General features: G+C 38.3%; 1 protein-coding gene across 1 annotated transcript in view; it reads left to right on the top strand.

Annotated features, from left to right (window-relative positions):
* The window catches only part of PSMD1 (proteasome 26S subunit, non-ATPase 1), a 62,582-nt gene that overhangs the window by 37,779 nt on the left and 9,498 nt on the right, over positions 1–15,305 (top strand). The window contains 3 exon segments of the mRNA XM_056498309.1: positions 5,540–5,654; positions 7,497–7,613; positions 13,582–13,684. Coding sequence (XP_056354284.1) covers positions 5,540–5,654; positions 7,497–7,613; positions 13,582–13,684 — 335 coding nt within the window.

Genomic DNA, 15,305 nt, shown 5'->3' with positions numbered 1-15,305 from the left:
GGTTTTCTGTTTTCTTTCCGTTGCACGTCCCCTCCTTCAGAAATGACTGCAAACTGTGCAGTTAATATCTGCATTTCTCCTTTGTTAACTCATTCATGGATGAAATGAAACTTCTGTTAAGCTTATTTTTTTTTTAATTGCCAGTGCACCACTTAAACAACTTGTGGAAATCGTTCTGTATAAAATGATTAATTCATAACCAATAGTTTAAAAAAAATTATAAATTTTAGAATATTTTGAAATACGACTGGGGACACTTAATGAGGAATTTAGAAGATATATTTGACATTGTTCTTCAATTCTCTGATGTTTCATTTTTCAATGAGTTGTATAGTCCTTAAATATTTAGTCTAAAAAATAAGTGTATGTTAGTGATGCTTCAAATGCTTCCATTTTTAGTCTCAATCATGAGACCAGTGTGATGGGTTTTTTTCAGTATTCTGTATATTTACTTACTGATGCTACCATATATATTTATATATATATTTATGTGGGGTTTCATGTTTAAAAATTGCTGAAATATAAAGAAAAATGGCAGTAATGCATTGACCTTGAAGATGTGCAGCTTAGAGGATTGGAGATAAGCTGCTCAAAGGATGTGGTTCTAACTGGTTTGATCTAAGACACTTGAAGTGAAATGTGCTCCAGGATATAGCAATCTAAGTTTTTAGTTTATCTTGTTGCATGCCTCGTGGGGAAAAAAGATTACAGTGGGTTGTTAAGAGCCAATGTAGCTGTGATCCTCAACTTTCAGTAGCTCAATAAGGCTCTTACAGGCAAAGCCTACTCAGAACTATGATATTGCAGATGTTGCAATTGTAAAGACTTTCAGAAAAAAAAAACAGTTCAGGTCAATACCATGGACAGAAAGGGAATCTGAGCACCTTCTGTGTCCAGCTGACCTGGGTGGGTTTTTTTCATATTAGTCTGTGTTAACAATCAACATCCCGGTTTTCATTCTGTTAATTTTTACACTGGAGGCCTAAGAAAAGTTTTCTATCATCTCTTTGGAAGTAATTAAGAATTCAAAATTATTTTTGGTTTCTAGGCTACTTACAAGCTAAGTATCAGCCTTTTATGAAGACAATATAGCATTTATATATACATATACATATATATATATATATATATATATATATATCTATATATGTATGTCCTTATATATATATACATATGCAAGAAATAACAGCCCCAGAAAGGAGCTCAGAGTTGAGGCTACAGCAGTTGGGTGGGAATCAGTTTCACTGGTTCTAGTTTCTGTGAAGATTCAAAATCCATAGTGTAGTGTTTTTGTTTCTTGCAAAGATTTCAAGAGCAACCAGTTGGTGAATAAAACTAATAAAATGCCAGCTGTTATGTTTTGCTGAGAATCTCTTATTGCTGTCTTGGTGCATCTTTATTTTTCTTTATGATTTTGTTTGATTTCTGAAACAAACCAAACTGGACCTTGGAGGAAGTCCTTCATCTGCAGCCCATTTATCACAACAGTAAAACTTATCCTGATGTAAGAATGGAAACAAAGCTGTACCTGACTACACTGTTGAAGTCCCATGAAAGAAACTTCTTGAGATTTTTGGCTTCTTTATTCATTTAGTTTCCTGGTAACAGAACAAAGTTGAAGCTAGTTATAATGTTGGCTTTTTTGTGTACAGGTCTGGGTTCACTGACGTCTGTGGTTTCATGGCTTGTGTAGGAGCAGCTGAGCAATTTTCAGATGAAAATGAAGGAAATAATTGGGCCATTTTTTTGTCATCATTTTGCTGTTGTAGTAAAGTGTAATTGCAAAAGCAAACTGCTTGAGTAAAACCAGTGTTAGGAAAAAAGGAAGGAACCAGTGCATTAAAGATAATTTGGTTTTCAAAAATAGACATTGCCTATCTTTCTAAGATACACAGCCCAGTTTAGAGATATGCCTTAGGCTTTAATGTAGGAATTTTAAGATGAAATTACTGGACTGTGTTATGGGAAGGTCATGCTAGAGGACTATGATACTTTGCTTCTGTCCTCAAAATATATTAAATCTACTCCAGCCTTAGAATTTTTACTGTGACTTTAAAGAGGGAGGAAAAATTTGTGTCTGGAGATAAAACTTCTGCCCACTGAATCTCCAAACGTTATTCTGGTATTTCATGTGATGTTATTTTCTGTGTTTAACTTGCAGTAATGACAGATATCTGTATTAGGACTGAGTAGGAGTAGCAGGTTGCTGAGTGTGAGTTGTGACAAACCATTTCTCTTTTTTAGCAGTGTTATTAAGATTTCTCACACTTTCATTATTTCTCTTCATCTCCCACCAGAGGTTTCTACTCTGTAACCACATTGATTCAGCCATCAGCAGTCAACAGAGTGGTAAAGGTCTCTAGCAGGGAGCCAGAAGGGTGGACTTGGTTTGGGAGCCTGTGTAGAGCTTGCTACCAGTGAAGCAGAAACTTCCTCCATCAGCAGGAGGACTGTCCCTCTGGATTGTGCTGCATGTCACATCAGCAGCTCCAGGGGCTGCACTCTCAGTGAAGGGCCAGGGGAAGGCGAACATGAACATGGTCATGTTTTAAACATAGGCCCCTACTGGATTACCAGATGGAAGTGATACCATGGGAGCACAACTGCAGCCTGTGACTGCTTATGAGGGCTTTTTAACTTTTCTTTTGATCGCTTGACAGAATTGTTTTGGGTTTTATAAATTTTATGAAGCGTGGGTTTGGGTTTATATGGGCTGACCTTTGGCAACACTGTAGGACTTCGTGAAACATCTTGGCAATAAAGGAATAAGCAAATGTTACTGCTTAAGCATTGGTGCCAGCAGTGCTCTTGTGCACTGAGGTCCTGTTCCTCTGATACACACTTTACAACTTTTTGATCTGCCTTCTAGATCTCTGTTAAGTGAGAAGATATGTTTTTAAAGATTAAGATTTTGAGAAAACTGAGGAAAGTAGTGGGACCCATTAAGTTGCTGCAGCTCCCAAAGTGGATTTATGGAAGGCCTCTTGTCAAAATGTTTGACCATTTTATGGATAGATTTGAGATAAAAGTATTTCAAATAATGGCCACAAATAATTTAAATCTGGCCAAGAATCAAAAATCAGCTAGTGTACATTGATATAATAAAAACTGTATTAGAACTTCTGAGCCTGCAGATACAAATATGTGTCCAAGTTAATGATTCTATAAAATCCAGCTTTCTGAACAGGAATTTAATGATTGATGCTTCAGAGTGCATAATCACATCTTTGCCAGAAAGTATTTTTCTCTTCTTTGGCTCACAATCTGCCTATTTAACATTATCTGAAGTAAAGCAAACACAAAGGTGTTAAGGGTCTTTGTGCAAGAGCTGAAGTCTTATGTGCAGCTGAATGCTTGGCCTCATTTATTACAGGATTTGTGTCTCTTAGTCTCCACATCAGCTCATTTTTAAAAAAACATTGTCAGCATCTAAGCTGAGGAAGAGACTGATAGGTAGTTTTAATTGTGTCTTTTAGTTTGTTGTCTTGACTCATAGGGCATGACACAATTGTTCTGTTGCCCAGCTTTTCTCCCTTTCTTAACATTTGTCATCATGGCTGCATCTTAGAGGCAGCAGTTTCCAGTAGCTTTGTGTTTCCTTCTCTGTTATGGATTGTTGGTTTGTTTTTTTTTTTTGCTACTGTTGAGGGTGGGTGGGGTTGTAAGATGGTGCTGGTAGATGGGATTCTTTCCCCCTGTGGATGCTTTGGGAAGACTCAGATGGAAGTGGTGGGTGGGGGAAACGTGGGTACTTGCTGCCATTACTGCTGAGGCACTGCATAGCCTTTGAAGCCTGGGTGCCTTTGGGTCCCTTCAGCAGTTCTGGAGGAGGACTGGAGTCTTTGTGGTGGTGCTGCCTGTCTGATCAGCTGGAGTAGAAGAGAGGAGTGCCAAGAGAAGTTCAGGATTAGTTGTCAGAGGAGACCGTGGGAAAGGGTTGAAACAGGAATAGCTAGAGTAGAAATTAATTGATTATGTGTGTAGAGAATAACTGAAGTATGAGTGTGTCATTATATGAACACGTCTTCTGTCCCCTGTCACAATGAAAGAAGAGAATGAACTTGATTATTGCTTAAAGCCTTTTTCATTACCTTTTTCTATGATTCAACTATTGATTTAAATAAAACCCATTCTGGAATATATTCTGTAGTGGTTTTTCTCTCTCTTGAGTTATTGATGCCTTGACAGACAATGATTTTACATGATACTCTAATTCCTGTGTACAAACAGTTGCTGCTGCCACCCTCCAACATCCATCTTTCAGTATAGCAAATGTAAGAAAGGAGACTAAAACTAAGGTGCTCTTGGCTTCTTCCTAGGTACATTTTAGTCTGAAATCAGTTTATAGCAGAAGTAAATGGCTTGCAAGACTGCTTATAGGATTGTGAATGTGACAATTAAAATGTTAGTCTGGGCTGCAAGACACAGTGAGATGGCATGAAGAGCCAGATGATGTTCACTCTATAAACAGATATAATGAAATTGCTTACAATTTATAGTTTTACATCTTTCTTCTTCATGAGCATGTACTTACCAACTGCATTCTTGCATTGCTCTTGTGTTCACATGTCCTTACATGTGCTGTAAGACTCAATATGCTGAAATGGGCAGTATTTGATATTATGGAGTGGTTGTGTGGCATCAGAATTAAAGGAGGGATAAATATGACCATGAAGACAGGAAGGAAATCAATACAGTAAAACTTGTGAGTTGTGCACTACTTCAGAAATACTCAGTGTTTCCAAAGCTGTTTACGTTAGCAACATATGCTTCTGACTGTGAGAAATTAAGGCTCTTTCATCTTCCAGCCCTGGGCTGGAAGTTTTGTTGCTGTAGTGACCAGCAGGACACTGGTTCCCAGCTGGTGAGGCATAGAGCATTTATACCCATTTCAGATCTCCTAAAAGACAGCAGTAGTCCCAGCATGACACTGTAAGTAGTAGTAGCAGCAGTAGATATTTGTCATAAGCTGATTGGAAGTGTATCTTGTATCAGCATTTCCTCCTGTGTTGTGATTTACAGCAGTAGGTGGGGGTGAGGAGGAGTTGGCAAAAGCTGTGATTGCTAAAGGGAGTTTAGGACCCACCAACCTTGAAGGTTGATTGAATACTGGAGGTGAGTTCTGTGTCTACTGATGAGAAATTTAGTACTGTGTGTCTTATGGAGGGTAAGCCTCTGCTAGTGGAAAGCCTGTCAAAAAGGCATGATTTCTGGAGATAAAGATCTCAGCCTCAATAGATATATCATTCTACTGGTGATCTTTTAAAGGCAGAAAATAAACACTAAGGAAGACGTCAGTAGTGGGAACTGTGCGTGATTGTATGCAGTGTTAGGGAAGTTTATTAATTCATTTATTAATTTGTTCTCTTAGCCCATTTGTTCCTCCCTTCTGGTTAAATTTTTAGACACAAAAAAAATATACGGTGTGGAAGAACAATTTTCCTGTATGAACAGAATGAAGTCACCATATTTTGAAGCACATTACCATATTTTGAAAAATACTACTAATAAGCTATATTCTTTTTTTGCCTTTCTCTAGGACTCCAGAGCAGTGTCCTAGCGTGGTTTCTTTGCTGTCAGAGAGCTACAATCCCCATGTGCGTTATGGGGCTGCCATGGCTTTGGGGATCTGCTGTGCAGGCACTGGAAACAAGGTGAGGGCCACAAAGAAGCATCTGTAGCCAAGACTTTTCCTGCTCCCTCCTGCCACAGACACATTTGTGTGCAAACATCACACATGCACATGGATTTCTCACACATGTACACTACTAGCCAGCTGGAGTGCAGCACTACTTTAAATTCTTTAACTTTTCTGGGCATAGACTTTCTTTTCCTGCTTGTACAGAATAGATAAATTAGAATGTTTTTATACATTGCTGCCACATTCTTGGAATTTAGTCTTCAAAACTTTTCTTAGAGTTTTCTAACTGTCAAGTTGCCACTGAACTTTAAATGTACATTCAGTACTCTAAAATCAGTACTCCTTTGCCCTTGAAATGCCAGTGACAGGAAAGCAGCAGGTGTTTTGCTTAATTTCTAGCTCTTTTCATCTTTCCTGTGATACAGGATTCATGGAAGATCCATGTAGTAAACCGAGTGCAATGAAATTTAATTAAATTTATTGTAGTTTCAGGAGTGTAAGTAATAACCAGTACATTTTATTCTCACTTTCTGTGTATCAGTGAAGGTTAATCCTCATGGATGGTAACAGACCTTTTATAGTAGAATTCCTGCTTCTGCTGTGGGAAGTGAGCACTCACTGGAACAAGCAGCAAGTAAACTTGGGAATAAGCTCCCTGTGTTTCTCCCATATTTGTATAATAATCTGTAGTAGTACAGAATTGCAGTTTCAGAACAGGTGTGCAGAAAAAAGTAAAATGTCATGCTTCTGAGTCTTGGATAAATCTCTTGCTTATCTGTCTCATCTCTTCCTGTATTAAACACTTGGTCTGTGGCCCTTGCGTGAGCGCTCCCAAGTGTCACTTGTGCTGCCAAAAGCACAGAATGCTGACGTGCACTGCCTGCCATCTTTAGCAGCTAAAGCATGCAGATTTGAAAGCAAATCTGAGAGTCCTATTTTTATCCAGGTCGCTTTATTCTCAAGTGGAAGGTGGAATCAAGGAGTTAGTTATTTTTAACCTGCTGCATCTGACAAGTTAATTTAAGTGGAAATGCTTTTAGTCGCAAGAATGAGTCTTGTTTTATTTCCAGATGCATTGTGTGATGACCTAAACCATCTGATTACACAGAGACATGTCTTCCAGAGCTTCTATTAGTAGGGTTTGAAGGCCCAAATAGATTCAATTTTGGAGATCAAAAAGTTCAGCTTTTTGTCATAGTGGGTATTTCATCCATGGTACTGAATGCTTGCCAAAGAGTGAATGAGTCACCTTCAGGTGAAGAAGCACAGCCCCCAACATAGCTCAGATGGCAAAAGCAGTCTTAGTGAAGGCATGATCTTATTTTAGAAGTGGTTCTTTGAAATAATGTTCTGTATAAAATGAACTTGTTTTTAAAAGCCTCACCCTAATGGAAGTAACACCAAGATGGGTCTGAACTGGGAGTCTCTTGCACTCTGCACTCAGCTGCATTTGCTCGTGTCTTTTTAAGTATGGACAGAAGGGCACTCTGAACAAGAGTTTACTTAAATGATGCTAAATGCTACAGGTTCTAACAATAAAGTATAAGGCCAAGAATTTGGAATCTAATGTGATGAACGCATCTGTTGTTTATACATGTTGTTTAGCTGTTGCCCTATTCCTGCAGGTAGATTTTGTTCCATCCATCACTTGTTTTCAGTGGATTTTTCCCACAGTTTTTAGATTAAAATCCACAGAAATACAGATTTCTGCTTCGTTTGCCAAAAACAGGCAAAACATGTTTTAAAGGATATCTGATAGCATCAATCCGATAACCTTTCATTGGAGAATTGAATCCTGGCATACTAAAAATAGTTGTATTTACTCTATGACTCTGTATTTTGTCATTTCTTTTAGGAAGCAATCAATTTGCTTGAGCCAATGACAAATGATCCCGTGAACTACGTGCGTCAAGGAGCTCTCATTGCATCTGCCCTTATCATGATCCAGCAGACTGAGATCACCTGCCCAAAGGTAGTGTGTCATACCTCACATACCTCACATGCCTTTTAGGTGGGAAGTTGTCTTGCATGCCAAATCTTTAGTGCTTGGCTCTGCACGCAAGCATTGGCAAGAGACCACACATGTCTTGTAAAGAGCCAGAGCCGCATGTACAGTGGGAAGCTCCTGCTTGGATCAGAGCATGTGCTCTGAATGATGGGAACATGCCTGATGGATGGCAGCATTCTAACCCTGGGCACTACAAGAATAAATGCTCTTCCTTAAAAGGTCTCAAAGCATCTTGTAATGATAGGAAAGTTACTGTAAAGACATTGGTTTTGATGATAGTAAGCTCAGCTTTTGATGTGGTCACCATGCAGACAGCTCCTGTTAGAACAATGTTTCCTTTGTAGTTAGTCTTATATTTTTCAGGTGAAACAACTCCTGAACTGTTAGAACTGGCTTACTGAGTTTATGTCAAATACTCCATATTTTAATGGAGTTTTCTGCTCGTAAGGCAAAAAGGGTAGCATATGCTGTGTTTAGCTTTTAAAAGTAGGTTCCCTGTAAGTGTGTGACAGATGATGATATGCAAACATTTGTACAGACTAAAAGTCCACATTAGGAGAAGCTCTGAGGTACCACATTTCACCTGCTCTGGTGCGTGCTGAGGCAGAACAGTAGCTGGTACTTTGCTACTCATCTGCTGCATAATGGTTGCTTTTATTGATGTCATTTTAGAAATTGAACTGGGATAAAAACAGACACTTTTTTTACTGCATTTGGATGAGAAGAAGAAAAAAAGCCTCTGTCCAGTGGAAAATTTTACTTGGAAAAGTCAGAGAAGAAAATCTACAGATGCAGGTGTTTGGGTATTTCTAAGTCAGGGAACATGAAAATTTGCTGGCAGACAGTTTGTTCCTTTGAATTATTTAAAAAAAAAAAAAAAAAAAAAAGAAAAATGTTAGTTTTCACTGAGAAGAATCTGGGAATGTTGTTTATATTATCAGAACTGTAGTTCAAGTGAATAAGCCAAGAATAGTAGTTCACTCGAATAAACCAGTGGAGAATATTAGACTTCTGTTGGAGCCCCTTGTCTTCCAAGAGACAGAGTTTCTGTAATGTGAAGGTGAATTATATCTCTGTGGAAAAAAATTTAATTGGCTTTATTGTTTGTTCCTTGGTCAGGTGATTGGAGTGCTAGGCCTCAAAATAGGAGATCAGGTTTAATCATTCTATGTTGCTCTAATACTGGACAAATTGTATAGCTCTCCTGTGCCTCAGTTTCTCACCTGAAAGAATTAAGGATGATACTTTTATATATGAAAGGATATTACAAGAACTGATTCATTTTAGTTTGCAAAGCACCCTAATCCTCTTGGGATGGGAATTGCAGTCTCCTCTGAATCAGTCAGCCAACCTAAAACATGGATCACCTGCTGAGTCTGCCTGTTGGAGTTTCTGGCTTTTTGAGATGATCGGTGAAAGAAATATTCTGTTTGTCCTAAAGAAAATTATGGGTATAAAAATAGCCAGTGAAAATACAAATCATTTGAGATATGTAAAAAAGGCAGATCTCTTTTCCCAAAGAGGCCTGGAAATCTTTACTTCCAAGCCATGTGTGATACCTCTGCTTGATAAAAGGGTGGTTAAAATAATTGGCCAGCAAATACAGGATGAGATGTATAGTTTGGGAGTCAGTGCCTTGTTTAAAAATGGGGCCAGAAACAAACAGCTTGATGCCAAATTGATACCTGATATAGATACAGAAGGCAATTCATTGTCTAGTCATAGAAGCACTACAGATATTAAAAAGCAATCAGAAACAAAATTCCAGATTTCAAAATAATAAACAATACCTGATGTATTGTGCCTATTCAGGAACAAAACACAGAATATACAAATTTTGCTTTTTATAAATATCCCAGAAGTTGATTATTACCATTATTGTTTCTTGCTCAAAAGTAAATTAAATATTTTGAGGGATATGTTTCCAATTAAGTTATTTATTATCCATGGGAAACTTTTTTGGAGCTCTCTGCCAGTCTGAAAAAAGTACTCAACTCTGATGTGAAAGGGTGGAGTTCAGAAAAGGAGCTGTTTTTGGATTGCCAGGACATACTTTGATCTGATTAGATTCCTGAGTGACATGCTGGACCCTGTGTGCCAAGGGTCTGACTTGATGGATATGCATATTTGCATTGCTGAAAAAGAACCTAGGAAGAGGAATGTGATGATTTTTGTATCCCACAAGCTGTATGGTCTTGAAGGGGTTATAGAGAAGCTAAATTTTATGTATCATCATCTCACTGCTTCTGAATACTTGGTGATTTGCATGTGGGAGAGACTGTGTCATAGAGCCTGGCCAGTTTCCTGTCATTGCTGCTTAGTTTTGTCTCTTCTGGGATTTTATATATTTTTTTCTAGTTAACTTATTATTAGTCAGCTTTGGGTTAGAAATACTTTCAATTCTCTGCTGATCATTTGGGGTGAAGATGGTAGCAAACAATCTTCCTTAAATAGTTCAGGATTTTTTTGGGAAAAAAATGCTGTCAGAGTTTTGAGAGCTGAGCATTGCAGTGCTGAAATGCCAGGAATAAACAGATTTAAAAATCAAAGTATTTTAGTTTAAAAAAAGCCATTTTTATTGTGAGAAAAGGGTAGATGTATGCCTTTGAATTAGCTTCATTGTGATCTTCCCTTTGTGTTCATCCTCCTCTTTGCTGTGCTCAATCTTTGTTTAAATGAATAATTCAAATAATTTGAATTAAATAAAGATTTTTAATAAAGGATTTTGAAATAAAAAATTGTAATTACATTAACTCCTTGAACTTGCAAGTTGCTTAAGGGTCAAAAAGGGATAGCAGGTGTTGAGTAAAGGTGGCTTGGTCTCTTTGGAGTTGAAACAATTCCTCCATATGCAGCCAACATGATTTTTAGTGACCTCTGTTGATAGATTTAAGAACCATATTGATGCCAGATATAAAATATTAACAAGTTTATTTTATGAAATGGAATCCTAAATTACAGATGTGATGAGGTCATCATAACAGAAATCAATGACAACTTCATTATGTGTTTGTGACCTTCAGGGCAATTAAGTCAGCAGTTTTGGAGACAAACTACATGTTGAACTACTTGAAAAAGTAAATTCAGTTCCTGGTTTTGTGCTAGTATAGTCATCTTGGCAGAATGAGAAAAAAATAAACAAGGTCAAGCCTTTTCCTCCATCTTCCTTCAGTCATAATGGCCTTTTTCTCCATCTTCCTTCAGTCATATTGGCCTGTTGTGTTTAAGATGTGAATAAACTAGGACCAGATTGCTGTTGGGATTTTTTCTCCCATGTAGATGTAATGCTAGGTCTTGCTAAAGTTCAAGAATGATTTTGCAGTATTCTGGTAGCACCTTTACTTTATGAAAGCCCACTACTGTGAGATGCTTCTGCACACTCCTTCAAGAGGGCAAGTGTATACAGAATAAGTCATCTTTGGAAGAAGATAGATACAACATGCAAACAGTTTAAAACCTATTTTATTAGATTTTATTAATGCTTTTGTTCTTAAGAGCTTGCATTTGCCAGAAGCATCGTGCATATCACTTGCCAATATTTCCTGTAATTAACTGTTTATAAGATCTTGTTCTTGACTATCTCCTGAGCTTTATGTGCATGAATACTGACTGGTGGAGGGAGAAGTGGTAAATAGCCTGATAAATGACAGCCCTTTGTGGTAGGAAATGGTGCTGTATCATTCTCATATCTCAAAAGTCTCTGTTATTTCCTCAGTGTTTCCAAGATTCTGTGTTTGGCTTCATTTGAACCCAGTGCCATGTCATTTTGGCCAGCACTAATTATCAGAATGGGGTGTGTGTTTTGTTAGAAAGATGAAATGAGTCATTGTCTATATTTTAGTGTTCCTCCTGAAAGTTGCACAAATAAATTTCTTGGTAGCATTTCCAAATGCTGCAGAATTTTTGAAGTGCTTGAAGATTTCAAGGGAGAAGCAAAGCTTGTGGGTTTCATAGCATATAAAATAAACTTACACTGAAGTTTGGGTTGTGGTTGTTGCTGGAAAAAAAATAAGAGCAGATTAAAGGACTTTACTAGACAAACTCTGGCAGGTTTTACTTCAACAGCTTAAGAAATGGCTGGCTGTTTACATCCTGCTCCATTTTGTAGGAGGTGAGTGCCCCAGCACCTTCTCCCAAGAGATGGAGCATTGGCTCCATGTGAGGTTAATACCTTCCTGAGCTGCTGCAGCCTTCCTTGCAGCAAGGAATGATTTCAGCTGGGACCTGATCTAGTCAAAATTGCTATTCCTGTGAAGCATTTGCTTTGTAGGAACAGCCTGAACAAGCAAGTGGGCTATTATTCATTTGAGTGTTGAGACCTTTGGTCTCAATCCTTTGGTCTGGATTTGCCTGGTCTCTTAATCTGAGCAGGATAGTCTCTCACTCTTTCAAAGAACAATTTTGCTTCCATTAACTTTAAACTCTGGAAAGGCCACACTTACTTAGTGCATTTTCCAGGCCTGGCAGCGATCCATGGCTCATAATGCACAGGTATGCAGAATTTATATGAATAAAGAATGCTCTTGAGATGGAATTACATATTTTATATTTTTATAATAGGTGGCATAAGGATAATATAACTTTATTATATTATATATATATTATATTATATATAACTTTATAATAAGGCATAAGTGCTTGTTCAGCCTGTTCTCAGCTGATCTGCTGTAACCTGTCCCTGTCACCTGGAGAGGTGGCAGCTGATCTGCTCAGGTGGAGCAGCCAGGTTTTTGTCCTTGGTCCCGTGCAGTTGTCAGTGTCTCAGACACCTCACTGCCCTGCACAGGGTCCTGGTGCCAAAGCTGGCAGGTTCCTGGTGGCCTTGTTGCCTGGGTGTTCTGTTCATGAACAGAAAAATATACACATGAGTAGAAGTTGAGCAAGGTGTAGTAGGGAAAGGGCAGTGCACCATGACCAAGGAGGCAGATAATTTCCCTTTCTAGCCCTGTCTCACCTTCCTGAGTGAGGTGTTCCTGCCCTCTGCTCCATCAGCTTCAGATGCCAGTGTGTGCATCAGCACTTCTGCTGAATGTCTTCTCACTCCAGCCAGGGTTTAGTTCTCTGAAGGTTTGATCACAGTGTAAATTCTGGATTACACTGTCCACTAAATGAGCTTTGTAACATCTGTCTGTTTTCATAAGTATTCCAAACCCAGAAACTGAGGCCAGAGTGAAAGAAATGATGTGTTCTAAACAGAGACACTGGAATTCTGCTGCTCAGCTCAACAGATAAATAGTTTCACACATTGCTTCTATTTCCCAGTGTGTCTGTTCCAAATAATACCTGAAGGCTTTGGTTCATTTGGTCTGCATGTGGCTGCCTTTGAGGCCCCATTCCAGGCTGCAAATGCAAACTAAGGTGTTTTTCCAGTATACAGAGAGCTCAGATGTAAGAAGCAAACCATTTATTTTGAACGTGTAAACCTCAGTGTAAACTTTTATAAATAAAAACCGTGAGAGCTTGAAAAAGCATAAATGGAGCAAAGCAAGAGCAGAGTTTGGTCTGTATACCCAGAATAAACCCTGCATTGTGTGTGCAATATCTGTCTGTGTGGCTGCCCTGATAATTTATATATCTCCTTTTTCTTAATTTTAATAATTGCAAAGTCGCCTTCTTTGGGTGACTAATACCTAAAAACATTTTAATGCAAAGGAATTGGTGACTAGAGACCTAATATTAGCACACAAATTGTTGGACTTCGGCAGAAAAATGGAAATAGCTGCTGTTTTCCCCTGACAGTTCTAATAAATGCATCATGCTCTACCAGAGAATTGTGCTTGGTTGCTCTGGGGCTTCATGGTAGTAAGACTGTCCATTGGTGTGAAACAGAATCATTTTAATGAATCCCAGTTTAACAAAATGTTCTCAACACAGTTCTCAAGTCTTTGACTCAGTTGTCTCTTTCTTTTTCCTTTTTATTATTTTTAACCAGGTCAGCCAGTTCAGGCAGCTCTATTCCAAAGTGATCAATGATAAGCATGATGATGTTATGGCAAAGTTTGGAGCAATCCTGGCACAAGGCATTTTGGATGCAGGTAATTCCCCAAACATTTAAAGTTGACAAAATTTCTTAAACTTCTTTGGTTGCAATCACTGTAACAGCAAATTTCATTTGGGATATGAGGTGCTGGTTTTATGCCTGTCACGTCATAGTAGCAAGAAATCTCAGTTTTCAAGGAATTTTAGCCAATTAAATAAATAAACCCTGTTTTGTAGTTTCAGCTTGTATCAGCATGTTTCTATTTAGAGAAACTCAGCCCAGTTGTTGGGGCAGAATTCATGTCCAGAAGTCTGGACAAATAGAACATTTTTTTGTCTAAAGTCTGTTTTATCACCCTGAATGAATGTTGATCTATTATAGCATGATAGGTTGCTTCTTTATTTTTCTAAATCATCACCTGCTCCAGAAGTTCAGAAATCATGTGGTATCCAGTTCTCATGTTTTTCTTTTTCTGTTAAAACTTTACATAATCAGTTTTTTAAAATAATATATGTTTATATATATATTTAATATATATGTCTTTAATAACTAGTTTTTGCTACTTTCATGATTATTAAAGGGGTGGTACAAAGGAGGAAGCACTGTTAACTGCATCAGTGTTTTTTCAGATGACCCAGTTAGTTTCACAGACTACTGCTACTTTTTTCTAGCGAAGAAAACATCATTTCATGAATGTTAATGACTAAATGTTGAGTCAGGAATAGAATTCTCTAAAGCCATCAGCATTTCACAAAGGCTGAGTTGCAGGACCTATTAAGGAAGGTTTCTGTAAGTAAAGAGGTCAGACAATGTTTTGAATTTTTCCTTCTGCTGAGGTAACACTTGTACAGCGCTGTGTCTGTCAGTGGTATCTCTTTTGCAAGTTTCCAAACACAATTTCTTCCATCTGGTCTCTTGTGCTGAGGCCTTCTCTTGCCATGCACCTTCTTAGCCCCTGTAGTAGGCAGAAAGAAGCTGGGTTTTCCTGTACTCTTAAGATCAAGATTAGTCCTGAAGTCAATAAGCAAAGGAGGCTCAGAATTTGTCTCAGTGCTGTGGCTCAGGCACAGCACCCTGCAGTGTGAGTACATCTGTGTGAAATCTCTGCACCACCAGGCTCTGTGGTGGGGAAGAGGAACGTGGTGCTGCCTGCACCTGTCTGCATGGGAGCAGGTTTAAAAAGCTCTCCTGGTGGCCATGTGACTGTCAGGCTGCTCAGAAACAGGCACCACCTTCGTGCCTCCTGGAGCTCAGACTGAATGATGTTCTTGGCACAAGACTCTTAGAATCATTTTTGTCATTCCTATACTTATACTTGATTTCTGGGAAGACAGAGACTAGCTGGCTCTGGGATTTTTCTCTCAGCAGTACAGACCTGTTTTGAATTCTGACCTTAAGATGAAATCATAAAAATACAACTAAAACCTTATTTGCTTCCTGTGTCACCCATGTATTGTATAATGATTTGGAAACCAGAAATGTCCTGTATTAATAAACTTTATGGGAATTTGTGCCAACTTTAACCTCTTTTTTTCTTGCTGAGAGACTTAAGGAAGGCTGTGAAGTCCTTTTCTTAACCTATTGCCACTTCTATTAGAGCCTCCTAAAAGAACAAATTCTTTTTATCCTTCCTATAGAATTGGAAGTGGTTATCTGAAACAATGAGTTATAGAATT

Source organism: Oenanthe melanoleuca, chromosome 9 (assembly GCF_029582105.1).
Source record: "Oenanthe melanoleuca isolate GR-GAL-2019-014 chromosome 9, OMel1.0, whole genome shotgun sequence".
Taxonomy (NCBI): Eukaryota; Metazoa; Chordata; class Aves; order Passeriformes; family Muscicapidae; genus Oenanthe; species Oenanthe melanoleuca.
The sequence above is the reverse complement of the archived record's forward strand: the minus strand, read 5'-3'. Positions and strand labels throughout refer to the sequence as shown.